The sequence below is a fragment of the Rutidosis leptorrhynchoides genome, chromosome 3, assembly GCF_046630445.1.
Source record: "Rutidosis leptorrhynchoides isolate AG116_Rl617_1_P2 chromosome 3, CSIRO_AGI_Rlap_v1, whole genome shotgun sequence".
Lineage (NCBI taxonomy): Eukaryota > Viridiplantae > Streptophyta > Magnoliopsida > Asterales > Asteraceae > Rutidosis > Rutidosis leptorrhynchoides.
In genome coordinates, this window is record NC_092335.1 from 430,724,612 (window position 1) to 430,741,628 (window position 17,017).

The 17,017-nt window shown below is 37.6% G+C and overlaps 1 protein-coding gene across 1 annotated transcript; it reads left to right on the forward strand.

Annotated features, from left to right (window-relative positions):
• The first annotated feature begins 2,144 nt into the window (after nt 1–2,144).
• LOC139897868 (protein LIGHT-DEPENDENT SHORT HYPOCOTYLS 10-like) lies at nt 2,145–5,360 on the forward strand. Its single transcript, XM_071880580.1, has 3 exons — nt 2,145–2,805; nt 4,475–4,758; nt 5,052–5,360. The coding sequence occupies exon 1, from the start codon at nt 2,185–2,187 to the stop codon at nt 2,740–2,742; it is 558 nt and encodes a 185-aa protein (XP_071736681.1). The 5' UTR covers nt 2,145–2,184; the 3' UTR covers nt 2,743–2,805; nt 4,475–4,758; nt 5,052–5,360.
• Nucleotides 5,361–17,017: the final 11,657 nt, after the last annotated feature.

The window sequence follows — 17,017 nt, forward strand, 5'->3', positions numbered from 1 at the left end:
TGCAGTATGAAAGTTTGCGAACCGTTAGAAGAATACATTTTTAACTACATTTTATAGAGTTTATTATGTTATATTTTCTGCGTAAATATAACACAATAATCTTGGTTGGGGGGGGGGGGGGGGGGGGGGGGTTTGATCATATATATAAGCATATATATGTATGTTTAAGTGCAAAAGGCAACTCAAATACAAGTACAAACAGAACCGCGGAGATAAATAACAATTGCGCATCACGCCATGATACTGCGGTTATGCGCTTAATTTGAGATTGCGAAGATATCCCGCATAAACATTGCGGATCTGCTAGTTCTGCGCAAACATTGATTCCGCAGATATCCCAAACCTATAAATAGGGAGCTTGGCCTCTCATTTTAGGTTGTTGATTATGTGCAATTGCTCTGATCTTTATGGTTCACTTGTGAATACGCTCAAGTATCAATCATAATCGAGCCAAGGTAATGCAATCAAGACCGGGACATGGTGATTGATCACTTGAATCTAAGTGAAAGACGATCATACCCAAAAACATTATCAACACCACCATCCATCATTGCACTCGATTCCTAAATTTGATCCTTGCATCCAATTTAGGATTGATCAATTACAGGGTAGATTTTTAATGTTAAAACCTCCAGCGAGATCTATAGACATCAACAAAATTAGAAGACATATGTATGCTTGTGTTGTTCTACATAACATGATTCAAGAAAACAACGGTTTTGTGATTGGACGACGAGAAGACATAATGATACAAAGGAACCCACCACGACCTTTAGAACGGAATTTGAGGGATCGAGATGCAAGGATTAAGGAAATAAGAGATAAGCAAGTTCACAAACAGTTGGAGACAGACTTACAAGAGCACGTTTGGAACTTATCACCTTACTTTCGTACTGTTAATGATAAGTAGTTTTTTATGTATTTTCTAGTTTCGTTTAGGAATTTTAAAATTATGTAATGTTTCGTTTTAGTAATTTAAATTAATGGTATTTTATGTTTATGTTAATTTATATTTATGAATTGTTTTCTATTTTAAAGTTTTAGCTGTTTATTTCATTAATTCCTAAACGATTACATTATTTTCTAAAAAAAACAACATACTTTCCTAAAAACGATAACTTAAATTCCTAACGGCTATCTTCAACAAACATAATCATTAATCTTCGTAATCGCGGATATCGTATTACTGCCACGGCTGAGATTCAGGGACAGCTTCATCTTCACTTGCCTCAATGGCGTAGCTTTCATCAATCCATTCGGTGTAAAGCGTAATTGATTGGTTACGTAACAAGGCTCGCCCAATGACACCAAACCAATCGTGATCTTCTTCTAGTAATGAGTCAGGACCGTTGAGTTTTTTGAAAAATCATATTTGTTTGAAGGGGTAGATTATGTCTCGCTGGAGCAACTCAAGCAACGACATATAATTTGGACACTTACGAACATCCATGTAATAATCTCGTGTTTCGCACGGGGTATAATTCATCAATTCTCGATCAAATTCACCTCCGTAATGAACTTTAACGCAAACATTCAACGGACTCGTTTCGAAGTGGTGTGTTTTATGATTTGATAGATTTAGAAGAGATGAAATGTGTGTAATGAGTTGAGAAGAGTAGTTGTATATATAGGGGTAAAAACTAGCCGTTAAAAAAGTTAAATATTATAGCCGTTATAATTTAAAAATATTTTTAAAATATAAATATAATCATAATAATAAAAATAAAAATAAAAATAATATAAATACAAATAAATAAAACAGAAAAAAAAAAAAAATGTCACATCAGCATTCCACTCAAAATGACATCAAAAAAGAAATACCACCACTACTCTACTCAAAAAAGTAATCCAAAAAAATACAAAAATAAAAGTGACATCACAAGAAATGCCTTCAATAAATACAATTGGTCTAATGCTAATGTAACAAAACAATTTTTTCAATTAAAGGATGAGAATAATACAAATTAAGATGACGAAAATAAAGCCTAATTGCTTCATTGCATTTTCAAAATGGACCCATGTTAAGTTTTGTCTTCTCAATACCTCCTCCTACACCATGATCTGATTTAGCAATTTTCCATTTAAATTCTCCATCTCTCTTCAATTATATATCATCTCTATTATATCTATTAAACCAATCTTTCAAATTTCTTAATCAAACTGATCATCACTTACTAAAATCTAATGTCTAGTGATCAACAAATAATTAAGGGTAGATCAGAAATAGGTGAAGGATCATCAAGAGGCGGTAGCAGCAGTGGCGATGGTTGTGGTGGTGTGCTCGTACCTTCTATTTCACAACCAGCACCACAACTTGGCCGATACGAGTCACAAAAGCGACGGGATTGGAACACTTTTGGGCAATACTTAAAGAACCAAAGACCGGTACCAATTGCTGTATCTAATTGCAACTATAGTCATGTACTAGATTTCCTTAGGTACCTTGACCAATTTGGAAAAACTAAGGTTCATTTACAAGATTGTGTCTATTTCGGTCATCCGGATCCAGCTGGCACTTGTACTTGTCCACATAGGCAAGCATGGGGCAGCCTTGATGCCCTTATCGGGCGTCTTCGAGCAGCTTACGAAGAAAATGGTGGTTTTCCTGAAATGAACCCGTTTGCTAGTGGCGCGATTAGGGTTTACTTGAGGGAAGTTCGCGTTTTACAAGCGAAAGCTAGAGGGATTTCGTACAAGAAGAAAAAGAAAAAAAAGAAATGTTCCGATTTTAAAGGGGAATGAAGAAACATAGAATTTTCGCATGCAACAATCATGATCTGCATTTGCTTCTTCTTCAAGAAACTGGTAGCAGATCTGTTAATTAGTCAATTAATTGATGCTAGAATGGTTTTTCATAAAGCCGGTCATAAAAACTCGGAAAGGTAAAGCGGTTGCCGGGTAACGTGGTTCCGTTTGGTTTTGTTTTTTAAAGGGTTGTCGTTTATTTTTTGCTTTAGGGTCTTGTATTGGATTTTGTTTGTAGTGTATTTTCGAGATCGAGTTAGAATCCGGTTGCTCAAGGCTCGGTTTAGTTAGCTTTTGTTTCTTTGTTTAGTGTTAGGGATCATTTTCTGTTGCCGAGCCTTGCTTTGTTTTTGGATCGATTGTTCCTTTGTTCGTCTTTTTCATCTATTGATGAAAAGACTTTATTTTAATCGTTATTTTAGCCACACAAAAAAAAAAGAGGCTGAACTGATCATACTTAATTGCATATATATGAAAAAACCCTAGATTTAAAATCCAAAATGTATTTATTTTTGGGAAAATGGCAAACCCTAGGAGCCTTAGAAACCCTAGTTTGTATGGAGATCATTTCAATAATCAGTACTCACTATCTGCACAACTTGCCTTGTTTCCTATCAAATAAAGATAAATTTCGTATTTATTTAATTTAATTAAATGAGTGGATATATTATATTATATTATATATATATATGTTGTGTAAGAACTACCACAGTACTATTTAGAGTTAAGATTTAGAAATAGCTACTCTTGTCTCTTTTGGGATTCTGCACTATATAGAGTGGCAAGATTAATTTGATCATAGCCTTTCAAAAAAAAAAAAGAGATTAATTTGATCATATCAATTAGTTACCTCAGTTAATAAACTGATTCAAACACAGTTGTTATATGTTAAACCATCCAAAATATCGTAATGGTTGGGGTTTTGATATCGTTACAAGAGGTCTCAGGGTTCGGACATAATTACCAACATTTAGGTGGCCAACAAAAGGATCACATATTTGCTTAAATAAATTGTTTGAATATAAACTAGTGATTGCAACATTTTCATTTTTCACTATATAACTTTGATTTCTTCGTAGAAAGATCTTAAATCAGTAATGGTCCCAACAATGATTGATAAACTAGCTAGAAAGAAATAGGAAAAACTTAAATTGGTCGATATACACGTGTTTGATGATCCATTGATGGAACTAATTGAATCTGTCATCAATTAAACAAATTTTAATAGTTAATATAAAATGCTAAACATATGCATATGCCTGTATGTAGATCTACATGTACATAGTTGAGAAGAGCAAAGACAGATTGTTTAAGAAATTTCGATTTAATGACATACTATTAACCCACAAATGAATTAAAGCTAGTCGTTTATCGCATTTCGACATCACATCGATCTACTAATAAACTTACTATAGTTAGTTTAATTAAGCATAGAACAACAAGAACAACAACAACAACAAAACCCAAACTCACATGTGTGGGGTATGGGGAAGGTGAAACGTAGACAATCCTTCCTATACCTTAGAATAAAGAGAAATCATTTGTCCACCCCGATTAATTAAGCATAGAACCTTCATTGAAAATCTATAACACAGAATTGAAATGAGAAATTAATATGTCACAAAGTTTGCGCGTAAACTTGAGTACTTAACTAAGTGATATAATGTATATTCTTTTTTACTCAAATTACTACATTTAATTTTTTTTATATGTAATAATCTACTGTCAGGCGGTGGAGATGAATGGCTGTCAAAATATGTTAACAGACTTCCATTAATGGATCAAGTGGATACAGCTGCTGCAGGAACTTCATTGATGCAGAATGCTTGAATATTAGCTATGAAGTGGGACATTCGGTTGATATTAGTTTGGTAATCGACAACTGTTTTTCAACAGAGGTGATTTTGGATGTTAACAGGTCCCTTAGGTTTGGTTCTGTCCCGGAAACGTTCATTGTTGTGCCTTCGGGTACAGGTTTAGTGAATGATACGGTTAATGTCTCGTGTAATCAAGGTGGGGATTTTGGTTTGGAGGATGGAAGTCGTGTGGTAGATCAGGGGCGGATCCAGGATTTGCAGTCACTGGTGTCACCGGTTAAAACCCAAAAAAATTTCTACTAGATGTTTTATTTCAATGGTGTCACTCATACAAAATTTACACTATCCACTGGTATCACTAGTTAAAAACTCCAAAATTTTTCCACTACATCGCGTATTTCAGTGGTGTCCCGTGCCACCACACTCAACACACTAGGTCCGCCCCTGTGGTAGATACGGTTGTTAATGCTTCGGGTTGTTTTGACACAGTGGGTGGTGGTGTTGAATCAGAGAAGATTAAGGCGAAGGAAGGCGAAGGTTCAAAGGGTAGCGATCACATGGAAGTTAAGGGTATTAACAATGGTGGGGATGATGGGGGTGTTAGGGTCACCGTATTCGGTTCATTGTGTTGAGATCGCCAACGCTCTTTGTAATGAAGGGTTTGGCCCAAAGAACAAAAAGCGAAGATTTGAGGAGGTTTTGAAACCTACAGTGCGCAATGCATCTACTAGTGCTATTCTTGATAACTTAGCTAACGTTGCTACCGGAAATAGTGCGGGTCGTAAGTTTTGCATTTGCGTTGACCCAAGTTGTAAAGGTTTTTGTAGGGGATGTCATGTTCATTCTAGCAAAAGGTTTTTGTAGGGGATGTCATGTTCATTCTAGCAAATTTAGAACTGTCAAGTTGAGAGGCAAGGTTAAAAAGAAAAATGAGAGAGGCGGTTCTTTTTGTTTGATAGATGATAGTGATGATCAAGAGGAGGAAAGTGAGCTTGTTTAAGAGAAAAATCTCAAGGAATCTTTAATGGATAGGTCTTGCAAGTGTCGCGCATTGGTACGGGGTCTGGTTGTGTAGAAGAAAAAGGGGGTTTTTTCCGATCAATTTAGGAATGGTGGCTTGGATTCTCCGGGAACCGATAATGAGGATGGAATTGGAATCGAATCAACCTCTACGTTCAGGCCAAAGGAGATGGTGGTGGAGACAACATTTTATGACTTTAGTTGTCGAGTTTTTTTGTATTCTCTTTTTGTAGGTGATGGTTATGGTTTTTTTGGTCGGATTGGTAGCATTAGGTGTTTTGTATGGTGTTCGTCGAGGCTCGGTTTTCTTTGATAGTTCTTGTTTAACGTTGTCGAGCCTCGTGGGCGATTTGTCATGTATTTTTTTTTCTTGTCTCTTTTTGAGACTAAGTTTTTAAGACTACTGGTTTGATTATAGTGATGGAGTAGTTAATAAGAGTACAATTTAAAGTATATTTATATTTATATTATAATTATAGTTATTACTATTATATTATTACATAAATATAAAAGGGAAATTGGTCAAAATGTTCCCATTTTTTAAGTGTTTAATAAAATGCTCTCAGAATTCGAAATTGCAAGAAATGTCATGTGTCTACGCATCACACACTATGCATGATGTGCGCAAACCCATGCGTGATGTGTGTGTACGAGATATTCTGCGAGACAACCATTTTAACTCGCAAACTTACAACACGCACCAAGCACCACCGACGGTGTGTGGTGCCAAAATACCAGAACTTTGAATGGACGTAACTTTTGACTCGTATCTCCACTTTAGTTACCGTTTTTTTAAATCGTGTATTTTTCGAGATCTATCCATTGGCAAACATCTGTAGGCGTTTTCTCCCGAACAAATTTCGAAACGAGGCCTCAAAAGACCTTCAATTTTGCCGTTTATTTTATTTTGACTTTTAAACACACTTTTGACTGTTGATAAGTTGCTATAAAACTTTATAATATGTGATTCTTTAGATTTATCATCAATACCCGAAATCGGCTTGTTATCAACAGTTAAAATTGCGTTTAAAAGTCAAAATTCAAAAAACGGAAAAACTGAAGGTCTTTGAGGCCTCACTTCGAAAAATCTTTTGGACAAACCGCCTATGACGGTTTGCCAACGGATAGATCTCGAAATAATACATGGTTTCATAATAAAACGAGCTACGAGTCAAAAGATACGTCTATTCAAAGTTCTCGTCCAACAAGCACCAAACACCATGTATGGTGCGTGTTGCATAGTTTTTTGTGCGTGTTTACGATCAAAAAGGGTTGTCGTCGATAAATATCTCGAAAACACGCATGACGCACGGGTCTGCAAGAATCATGCGTAGTGCGTGATGCGTTATCAGCGGCATTTTTTCAAATTTCGATTTTTTAAAGGCATATTGTTAAAGACTTTAAAAAAATAACGACATTTTACCCAATTTCTCAAAATAAAATTAAGTTCGTGCATATACAGTGTAATGGATAATTAGGCCCACTTATAGTACCATTGGATTCCTCCTGAGTTCATTCATTGATAGAGACACAATAATTTCTCTTGAGCCCCTATTCTGGCCCATATACCTTCGTCTAAAAGAATATTTTTGGTGCAGAATGTCTCAGATGTAGGATCTTCGGTTGTGCGAATTTCTAAAGAAAAACGAAGACTGTGTATTTATTCTAATTTGATATAGTTACTTGATAGTTAACAAGAACTGTAATAATATTAAAAACAATTAACTAGATGTCAATGAAATCAAAAGGTAGAAAAAAAATGTTAATTAATTAGCTATAAAAATGAATAAATACAATTTAGTTATGGCAATCAAAGAGATGTGACTGGTACCTTTCAATAATGTAGCTTTAGTACATATACCAGCAGCTAGCATATATTTATGGATGGTGACTTAATGCATGCACGTGTGCGTTGGTCTGTAAATCATGCCATATAAGATTGATTCCTAGATTTGAAGTATACAGGGGTCAGGGGTAAATTCATTAAAAATATTGAATATTGATAGAATAATGATAGCTGTGTTAGACGGATTAGGTTAGGTCTAAGTTCGATTGTGTGCTTGGATCCGTTAGGTTTATTTAGAGTTTCTATATTGTTGTATCGCTATAAATACGTATCAATGGTAAAGTGGGCATAACCTAATCTGTCTAACAAGTTGATATATTATAATTATGTATTTTTATTTTTATTGTAGAGTATAAGTTAAAAGTTAATTATATGTATAAATTTGAAATTGATTAATTTATCAAAGATTTGATCAATTGATTTGTATTTGGTTACAAAACAATATGATTTCACTAACTTAAAAAAGCACTCCTTAAGAATTAATAAGAGTTTTAAGGACTACATTTGGTTTCGAGGTAAAAAGGCAACTAGTACACATGTATTTGTTTACATAAGTTATGTAGAAAACTATACAATTGTATTTGATATGTACCACCTGTTTTTAACATGTTAGAGTCACTGATGACGAAGGCCACAAGCCACCTACTCGATCGTATTCGGATCACGTGTTAGGTGCAAACTCCAGATTAACGGTCCAGAAGACATAATCTAGAGAAAATCTCCTAGGAGAAATCTCAAATTAACTGCCCAAAGGCACAATTTGACGATGACTCCCTGGTTTCGAACTCACGACGTTCTCATTCCATGAACCCGAATACTCCGAAGTACCATTGTTTACGAAAGTAGTAAATATATACTACTTATTCTGAAACCAAAAAAGTACAAATAAACAGCCAACAGTTGGTCAAGAGAGCATAAATGCCCAATTGTAAGGACTTTCATGCATCAAATCCATTTGAGTCCCTACAAAGACAATGACAACATGAAAAGTGTTGTCATAATAATTTTTTATTTTTAGGGACACACCATGTAAAATAACCCCCTTTATCCCCTACCCTTCCCTCACTCAAACTGATATCTAGTACACTTACCTAATTCATCACTTATCAATCTAACCTTTTTAGTATTTTTGGTTTCACTAAAATTACTTCATCTACATTTGCAACAATTCAAATAAAAACCAATAGATGTAACAAAAATTCGATCGTTTTGGTCGTTTAATGAGAAATGGAGTTGCATATAATGTACTCCGTATTGTTTGCTCGTCTGATTGAAATGCGCGTGAAATTGATTTGAAACACATAGTCACATGTAAGACTTGAAGGAGGACCACCTTATTGTTGTAGCATTCGTTGAAGGAAATGAAAAATTCCTTAACACATGTAGCGTCATATGAGTTAATACATGTTCTTTCTATTTTCGGTTTTAAGCCATGGCTATTTGTTGGTGCATAAATCCCGAGTTCTATTACGTTTATTGTTCTATTTGTTATGTACTTGATATTTCAGTCATATATGTACGTGGACACTTATACTTTGTGTTTATGATGCTTAGTATAATGTCGTGAATAGGTCAAGCAGTCGGTTGGCTGCTCAAGACCATCGACCGATGGTAGGGACCATCGGTCGAGGGACTGTCACCATCGGCCGAAGGTCCCCGACCACCGGCCGATGGTCGCTGTATTTAGTATAAATACGGGTTTCGTGGTTTTGTGTTAGGTTACACACCATAAACCCTTAGGCCGTCGTATTACTTGCTGCTAATCGTCCCAAAACCCTTACCAACCGAATACACAGTCTTAGGCATCGATTCTATCAATTATTCATTGGTTAATTCGATCCCGTTAGTCTAATACGTATTCGACTCATTCTAATTAGTGTTTCCGCCATTAATCTAGATACAACGTATGATCTAAGGTCCAAACTACATCTACAAAGTGGTATCAGAGCCTTGTGTTGCTGATCCATACGTTTTTGAGTCGAATTTTTGATTTTTGTGATTAGGGTTTGTGTCAAAACGGGTTTCAATTAAAAGGTTGGAACTTTTACGTTTAAATCCAGTGTTTTCGAGTGTTTTTGTGTTCAAAGGTGTTTTTGTGAAGTTTTCATCGGTTTTGTTTGAGTCCAGAACGTTAGAATCAATCAAAATTTGAGTTTTGGCCAAAAACCCTAGTTTTTTCTGCCCAGATACGTAAGAACTACCCTCGGCCGATCGTCATTGACCATCGACCGAGTGTCTTGACCTTCGACCGATAGTCACTCACACTCGACCGATCGTCTTAAGTTGAACCGGAGGACAGTTTGTGATAACCTTGAACCGTTTGTCTAGACCATCGACCGTTCGTCCTTAGACCATCGACCGATTGTCTCAGTCCTCCGACCGATCGTCTCAGTCCATCGGCCGATCCTCTTTTAATCCAGAATAATTTAATTAATCCATAATTAATCACTTAATCAGTTAATAATGTCTGATACAAACGAGAAATTAACAAACGAATACAGTGCACTTGTTATTGCACCCGGAATTCAAAGACTATTATTAAGCGAAAGTGAATCAGGATCTAACAATAAAGTTCTGAGGCTTGAAAACTTAAAAGACTTTTTAGAATGGAAAGTTAGGTTTGTGATTTACCTTAATGGACAAGATTCTCGACTTTGGGAGTGTATTGAGACTCCTTTTGTTTGGCCATCAGGGGCTGACGGTGAACCTAAAGAAACTCATGATTTTGATCCCGCAGAACGCGAAGGGTATAATCTTGAGTGTCGGTGTTATGCTCAGTTAACGCAAGCCTTGTCTAAGGAAATCTTCGGTCAGTTTAAGAACCGTTATAAGACGTGCTATACTCTTTGGCAGGCTATTGTGTCCGCAACTGAGGGTACTGCTACTTATAAAGCAACTAAAGGTAAAGTGTTGAAGGATGAGTGGAAGGTGTTTGCAGCCCTTCCAACAGAAACTTTGAGCCAGACTTTAGAAAGGTACAGGTTATTGGTTGCCGAGATGACGGATTATGGGATTGAGGTAAAAGATGATAAGGCAATAAAAGTGTTGGCACTTGGTCTTCCTGAGAAGTGGGATTATGAAGTAGAGAAGATCCAAAACCTATATGTTGCTTCTGGACGTCCTTTGACATTGACTGCATTTACTTCAAAGTTAATGGAGAAGGATATTCAGGTTGAGGCCAAAAGGAAAAGGCTTGGTACTGTAGCAGCCAATGTCACATCTAGTGCTTCTTCTTCTGGTCATGCTCCATTGCAGACAGCGTACATCACAGCAAATGCAAATCAGATATCTACACCAAAGTCACAATCTGGTTACTTTAATGCCAAAATACAGAACTCTACAATTAAGATGATTGAGGACGTTCCGACTCAGCAGACTCAGATTCCACCTCAGACTCAGACTCAGAGTCCTATGTTTCAAACTGACAATATCAGGAAAAGATCTATTGAGTCCATTCAGGAGGACATGGCTTTAGCTGCTATCGTTGTTAACTCTTACAACGATATGATTAGTGGACAGGTTCTTAACAATCATCTCGAGAATGAAGATTATGATCAGATCGATAAAGATGAGCTAGAGAGGATGGACATTCTGTACTGTATGGGTAGCATTGTTAGGCGTGCAAGGAAGTATTTAAAGAGAACTGGTCAACGATCTTTGAGTTTAAACAGGGATTCTAAGTTTGGTTTTGACATGGCGAAGGTTAGATGTTACAACTGTGATGAACTTGGTCACTTCAAGAAGACTTGTACTAGACCACCAAAGGCTGGTTATCATGATCCTTTTCTTAGTACAACCATCTCAGTGACTCCCCAACACGTCATTGTTGAGAAGGAATCATCTGGTTCTGCTCAACCTAAAGCCTTAACTGGTTCCACAATATATCCTGATGAAGTTTGTGACTGGTCTATTCCAGTTGATGCTCAGAAAGCTAATGTTGTATTTGTGGGAAAGAGTCCGGCTGAAATTGAGGAAGAAAGAGTAGTTCGAAGAAGAGCAGGTTGTAAGGGTAAAGATAATCCAAACTGCACATGCTACATGTGCAAGTGTGATGCAAGGTTAAAGAGAGCTGAGGAGCTTATGAAATGGTGTTTCAGAAAGAGGGTTAAGGAACAGCTGTATGATAAGTTCCGGAAAGCCAAGGATTTGTCAGACATTGAGTTTACTACTGATCCATCCGATGAAGAAGAAGGTAAAAGTTGTCATGAGGGTACCTGGTTCAGAGAAGAGTTGGGTCATTTTCTCAACCGTGATTTTGTGAGTGGTGATAAGAAAGTTGTGACGGTTCAAAGTCAAGTTAGTTCAGATAATAGTGAGGGTAAGGAAGGTTATGAAGCTGATTATTCGGACAGCACAAGTTCGGAGTACGAATCAGAGTCAGATGCAGAATCACAGGATGGAAGGAATAACTATGCTTTTATGGCTAATACTTCCAGTAATGATAAGGTATGTACTGATTCAATTTCTAAATGTGCTTATTGTTTTGGTTATGAACAGGAAATTGAAAGACTTGAATGCGTTATTTCTAAGCTAAGTGAAATACCTGTTACTTGTGAGACCTGCCCTAAACTTAGGACTGACCTTAAGAACCTAAGCTTAGAAAATCAGACCAACAAGAAGAACTATGAAGATGCCCTTTTCTACCTTAACAAACAGAAAGAATATGTTGAGGTGATTAAGTCTCTAGAAAATCAAATAGGTCACATGAAATCAACCATTAGAGATGATGAAAAGGTGATCACAATGTATTTGGGGCAAATAGAGACTCTTAAGGCTGAAAAGGATTCTTTTAAGTTAAAATATGAGTCTGAGAAAGCTAGAATAGATAACTGGCAGAGGATGTCGTATGTGACTCAGACTTTTAATCATCCTAAACGGGAGGGTCTGGGATATTCTGAGGTTGCACCACCTCTTATGGGTGAGTATGTTAATAAGCCCGTAGAGAAGTTTAAGGAACCAGTGGTGGAACCACCATATGGTAAACCTAAGGAGACCCCAGTAGTTAGTGCTAGTAAGGTTGTTGATTCTAAGAACCCTACAGAGGTTGTTTATGAGACTGAGTCTGATACCGACATAGACACTGAGAAAGATAGCAAACCATTTGTGCCAGTGACTAAGCCAGTTACGATTCTTAAGAATCCAAAACACAGTGAGAATAGGAGTGAGAGTCTTAAGACGCCGACAAAGAGTGTAGAAAGGCCCAAACAGAGTAAGAAAAAGACCACTTTGTCTACTCCTATTAAGTTTGTTAAAGAAAATAATTCAGGAAAACAGCAGGTTAGTGTTCCTAAGGTAGAACAACCACCTAAAGGTGGGAGTTCTAATTCTGAGAAAGTGTCCAAGTATGTTCCGCCTAGTCGGCGTCAGACTGTTGAAAAACAGGTTTTGACACCCCCTACGATTAGACAACGTACTGAACAGCCTAGGAGACAGTTTTCACCGATTAGACGCAGGTTGTTTAACGTTAATGATTTTGATAATGTTAACTGTTTCAAATGTGGGAGGCTGGGACACAGGGCTGTGGATTGTGGACCCATTAGACAGACACCCCGCAGGAAGATTGATCTCAGCCCAAATCGTTCTTTTTATAGAAGATCATCTTCTCCTGTGCACAATTCAAATGTGAAAGTAATTGATTCAAAGGTTTTTCAAACTAACGATTATTATAGAAAACCATTGCCTAAAAATACAGTTTGGAGACCAAAATCTGAGGTGAAGGGTGTTCAACGTCCTGCAGGTCCTTCGGGATCCAAGGGACAATGGGTGGAATTGCCAGTTGTTGGCATTGACGGGAAACCCACTGCCATTAGGGCATGGGTTGCCCTTTCTAACTAATCCTCTTACTTTAATGTGCAGGTCGCCTACAATCCACGCTGCAGTACATGGATTGTTGATAGTGGGGCGTCCAGGCACATGACAGGGAACTTGTCCTTACTTTCTAATGTGAAAACAGTGGATGGTGGACCGGTTTCTTTTGCTGGTAGTGAAGGAGGGTTTATTACTGCTCAAGGTGTAATCGCGAATGAAAATGTCAGCTTTGATAAGGTTAATTTTGTGGAGCAGATGTCAAACAATCTGCTTTCAGTCTCTCAGGTTGCTGACAAGAAGTATACAGTAGCATTTGATGATAAACAATGCTATATTTTGAAGAAAGAATTTGTTATTCCGGAAGACATGATTCTGATGACTGCTCCCAGATGCAAGGATCTCTATATCCTTGACATGCGTAAGGCTCATGTAAAGGAAGCTACTGGCCATCAGGCTTTCATTTCTAAAGCTACTGAACAAGAGTCTATCATATGGCACAAGCGTATGGGTCATTTGAGTCTGAGGAAGATGAACAATCTAGTCCACAATGGATTAGTTGAGGGTGTTAATCTTAAAAGTTTTCATATTCCTGATGTGTGTCTTCCATGTAAATAGGGGAAACAAACGAAAAAGTCACATGCTACCAAAAAGCATCATTCTGTTAACATTCCTTTGGAGCTATTGCATATGGATCTCTTTGGTCCAGTCAACTGTAAAACTCTCACAGGAGAATCCTATTGCTTGGTAGTTACTGATGAATATTCACGTTTTTCTTGGGTGGTGATGTTGAAGAATAAGTCGGATACTTTTGAGCATATTAAGGTGCTGATTCTAAAGCTCGAAAGTTTATATAAATTGAAAGTGAGAAAGATTCGTACTGATAATGGTACGGAGTTTAAGAACAATCAGATGCTGCAGTTTTGTAACGAAAAGGGGATACAACAGCAGTTCAGTCCTGCTTATACACCACAGTCAAATGGTGTTGCTGAGAGAAAGAACATGACTTTGATTGAGACCGCAAGAACAATGTTAGCTGATTCATGTCTTCCGATTGCCTTCTGGGGTGAAGCAGTGAGTACAGCGTGTTATGTTATGAACAGAGTTCTCGTGGTGAAGCGTCATGGTAAAACTTGTTACGAGCTGCTGCATAAGAGAAAACCTAATATTAAACATTTCGAACCCTTTGGCGCACCTTGTACTATTTTGGTACGTGATGCTGGAGGAAAATTTAATTCAAAGGTTGTTTCTGGTATCTTCTTGGGTTACGGGAATCCGAACAAGCGGGTGTACAACAATGAGACAAAACGTCTGGAAGAACAGTTTGAAGTTGATATTCAGCGCAATGCACCGCCTCGTGTCAGTAAAGGTTATGCATGGCAGTTTGAGTATGATAAGCTTTTTGATTCATTCAATCTTCCACCAGGTGCTACAGAGGAAGAACTTCTGACTCAAATATTGTTTGATTCTCGGAATTCTTCAGAAAATGTTATCACTATTCCTACGCAGGTTCAGAATCCGGTTTCTAGCGTGCAACCAAGCCCACAAAGTGTTCAAGGTAATCTTGAGTCTAATGAGGACGGGGTAGTTGATACAGATGAAGATAGTGAGTTAGATGATGATGTGGAACGTACAGTATTGACAGAGAGACATCTGAATCCTCTATATAACCAACCATCTACTGTGACTGATCCAGAACAGATAGCAGATGCAGGAGGTGTACGGAGATCGAATCGTGTTATTCTGCCACCAAAGCGTCTGGCAGACTATTATGTGGATACAAGAGGAATGCCTAGTGTCAATCCTCCTCAAACTACTACATCTGGGGCATCCACGTCAGGAGTTATCTCTACATCCGAGGTTCCCGTGGTTACTGAAAATATGACTGCAGTTGAAGATGTTCAAAGTGAAAGTGCGAATTTGGTGACAGCTTTTTATTCATCATTGAACAAGACAGGGAGAGTGTTTGTTCATGCCCACTCGTGTTATGTGTGTCAAATCGAGCCGGAAGATGTATACGAAGCTTTAAAGTACGATGAGTGGGTAAGTGCTATGCAGGAAGAGCTGTTGCAATTTAAACATCTTAAGGTTTGGAGGTTAGTCAATCCACCGCATGGTTGTGTACCCTATGGTCTTCGTTGGGTTTTGAAGAATAAGAAAGATGAGCAGGGTATAGTGATTCGTAATAAAGCTAGATTGGTGGTTAAGGGATATCAGCAAATCCCGGAAATTGACTATGATGAGGTTTTTGCTCCAGTTGCGAGACTGGAGGCTATCAGGATTTTCTTGTCCTTCGCGTCCTATATGGGTTTCAAAGTTTATCAAATGGATGTGAAGAGTGCGTTTTTGTATGGTGAGATAAACGAGAAAGTGTTTGTTGAACAACCGCCTGGTTTTGAGGATCCGCATTTCCCAGAAAAGGTGTATCGACTAGAAAAGGCGCTATATGGTCTACACCAAGCTCCTAGAGCTTGGTATGCAACGTTGTCTAACTACATGCTTGAAAATGGTTTTCGGAGAGGTGTCATTGATCAGACACTTTTCATCAAGAAGAAAGGACAACATCTTATGTTAGTGCAGGTCTATGTTGATGATATTATTTTCGGGTCTACAGATCAGAGTATGGTTGATGAGTTCGAGAAGGTTATGCAACGGAAGTTTAAGATGAGTTCCATGGGAACTATTAAGTTTTTCTTAGGTTTGCAGGTAGCTCAAACGGATAAAGGCATCTTCTTACATCAGACGAAGTATGTTGCTGATATCCTTAAGCGCTTTCAGGTAGATACAGAGAGACCAGCTAAGACTCCGTTGTCGGTTAATCATGGGATTTCACCAGATAAGGAGGGTGCTCCAGTGGACCCTACTTTGTACAGGGCTATCATAGGTTCTCTAATGTACCTAACTGCTTCTAGACCAGATATAATGTTTGCGGTGTGCCTGTGTGCTCGTTATCAGGCAAACCCTAATGTTCATCATATGTTAGTGGTCAAGAAGATTCTGAGGTATCTAAAAGATACTCCCAGCTTAGGGTTATGGTATCCGTGTGAGGATGGTTTTGATCTCACAGCGTACAGTGATTCAGACTATGGAGGTTGCAAGAAAGATTTCAAGTCAACATCAGGAGGGTGTCAATTTCTTGGTAGCAAACTAGTAACCTGGAAGTGTAAGAAGCAGACAGCAGTGGCTCAGTCCACTTGTGAAGCAGAATATATTGCCGCGGCCAGCTGTACATTACAGGTTATCTGGATACAACAGCAACTACGTGACTACGGTTTGAAAATCTCTAACACTCCTATTTATGTTGATAATATTGCTGCCATAGCTGTCACTAAGAATCCCGTAAATCACTCTAAAACGAAACATATAGGGATTAAATACCATTTCATTAGAGATTGCTATGAGAAAAAGTTAATTGATGTAGTGCAAATTGACACTACAGCCCAAAGGGCTGATCTCTTCACAAAAGCTTTTGATAAACCACGTTTTGAATTTCTATTAAATGAGATAGGTGTTAAGTTGCTTCAAGATGTAGTTCCTGAAACTGAAATTCCTGAAACTGAGGTTCCTGACACAGAGGAATCTAAGCCTGAGACTGAGTTGTGAATGGTTAGAAACTGCTTGTAGAGTTTGAATAGTTTTGCATGATAGCTTCTAGATCATTTGCATTTTTCGTTTGCATGATAGATTAGTTTTTACTGAAATTTGCATGTTTGCTTATGTTTTTAGATAGTTTTATGCTTTTGTACAGAGAAAATCAAAAAGCCATAAAAATTGAAAAACCAGA

Bases quoted from the DNA above. Each gene is read 5' to 3' on its own strand.
- LOC139897868 (XM_071880580.1), top strand. From the start codon at position 2,185: ATGTCTAGTGATCAACAAATAATTAAGGGTAGATCAGAAATAGGTGAA.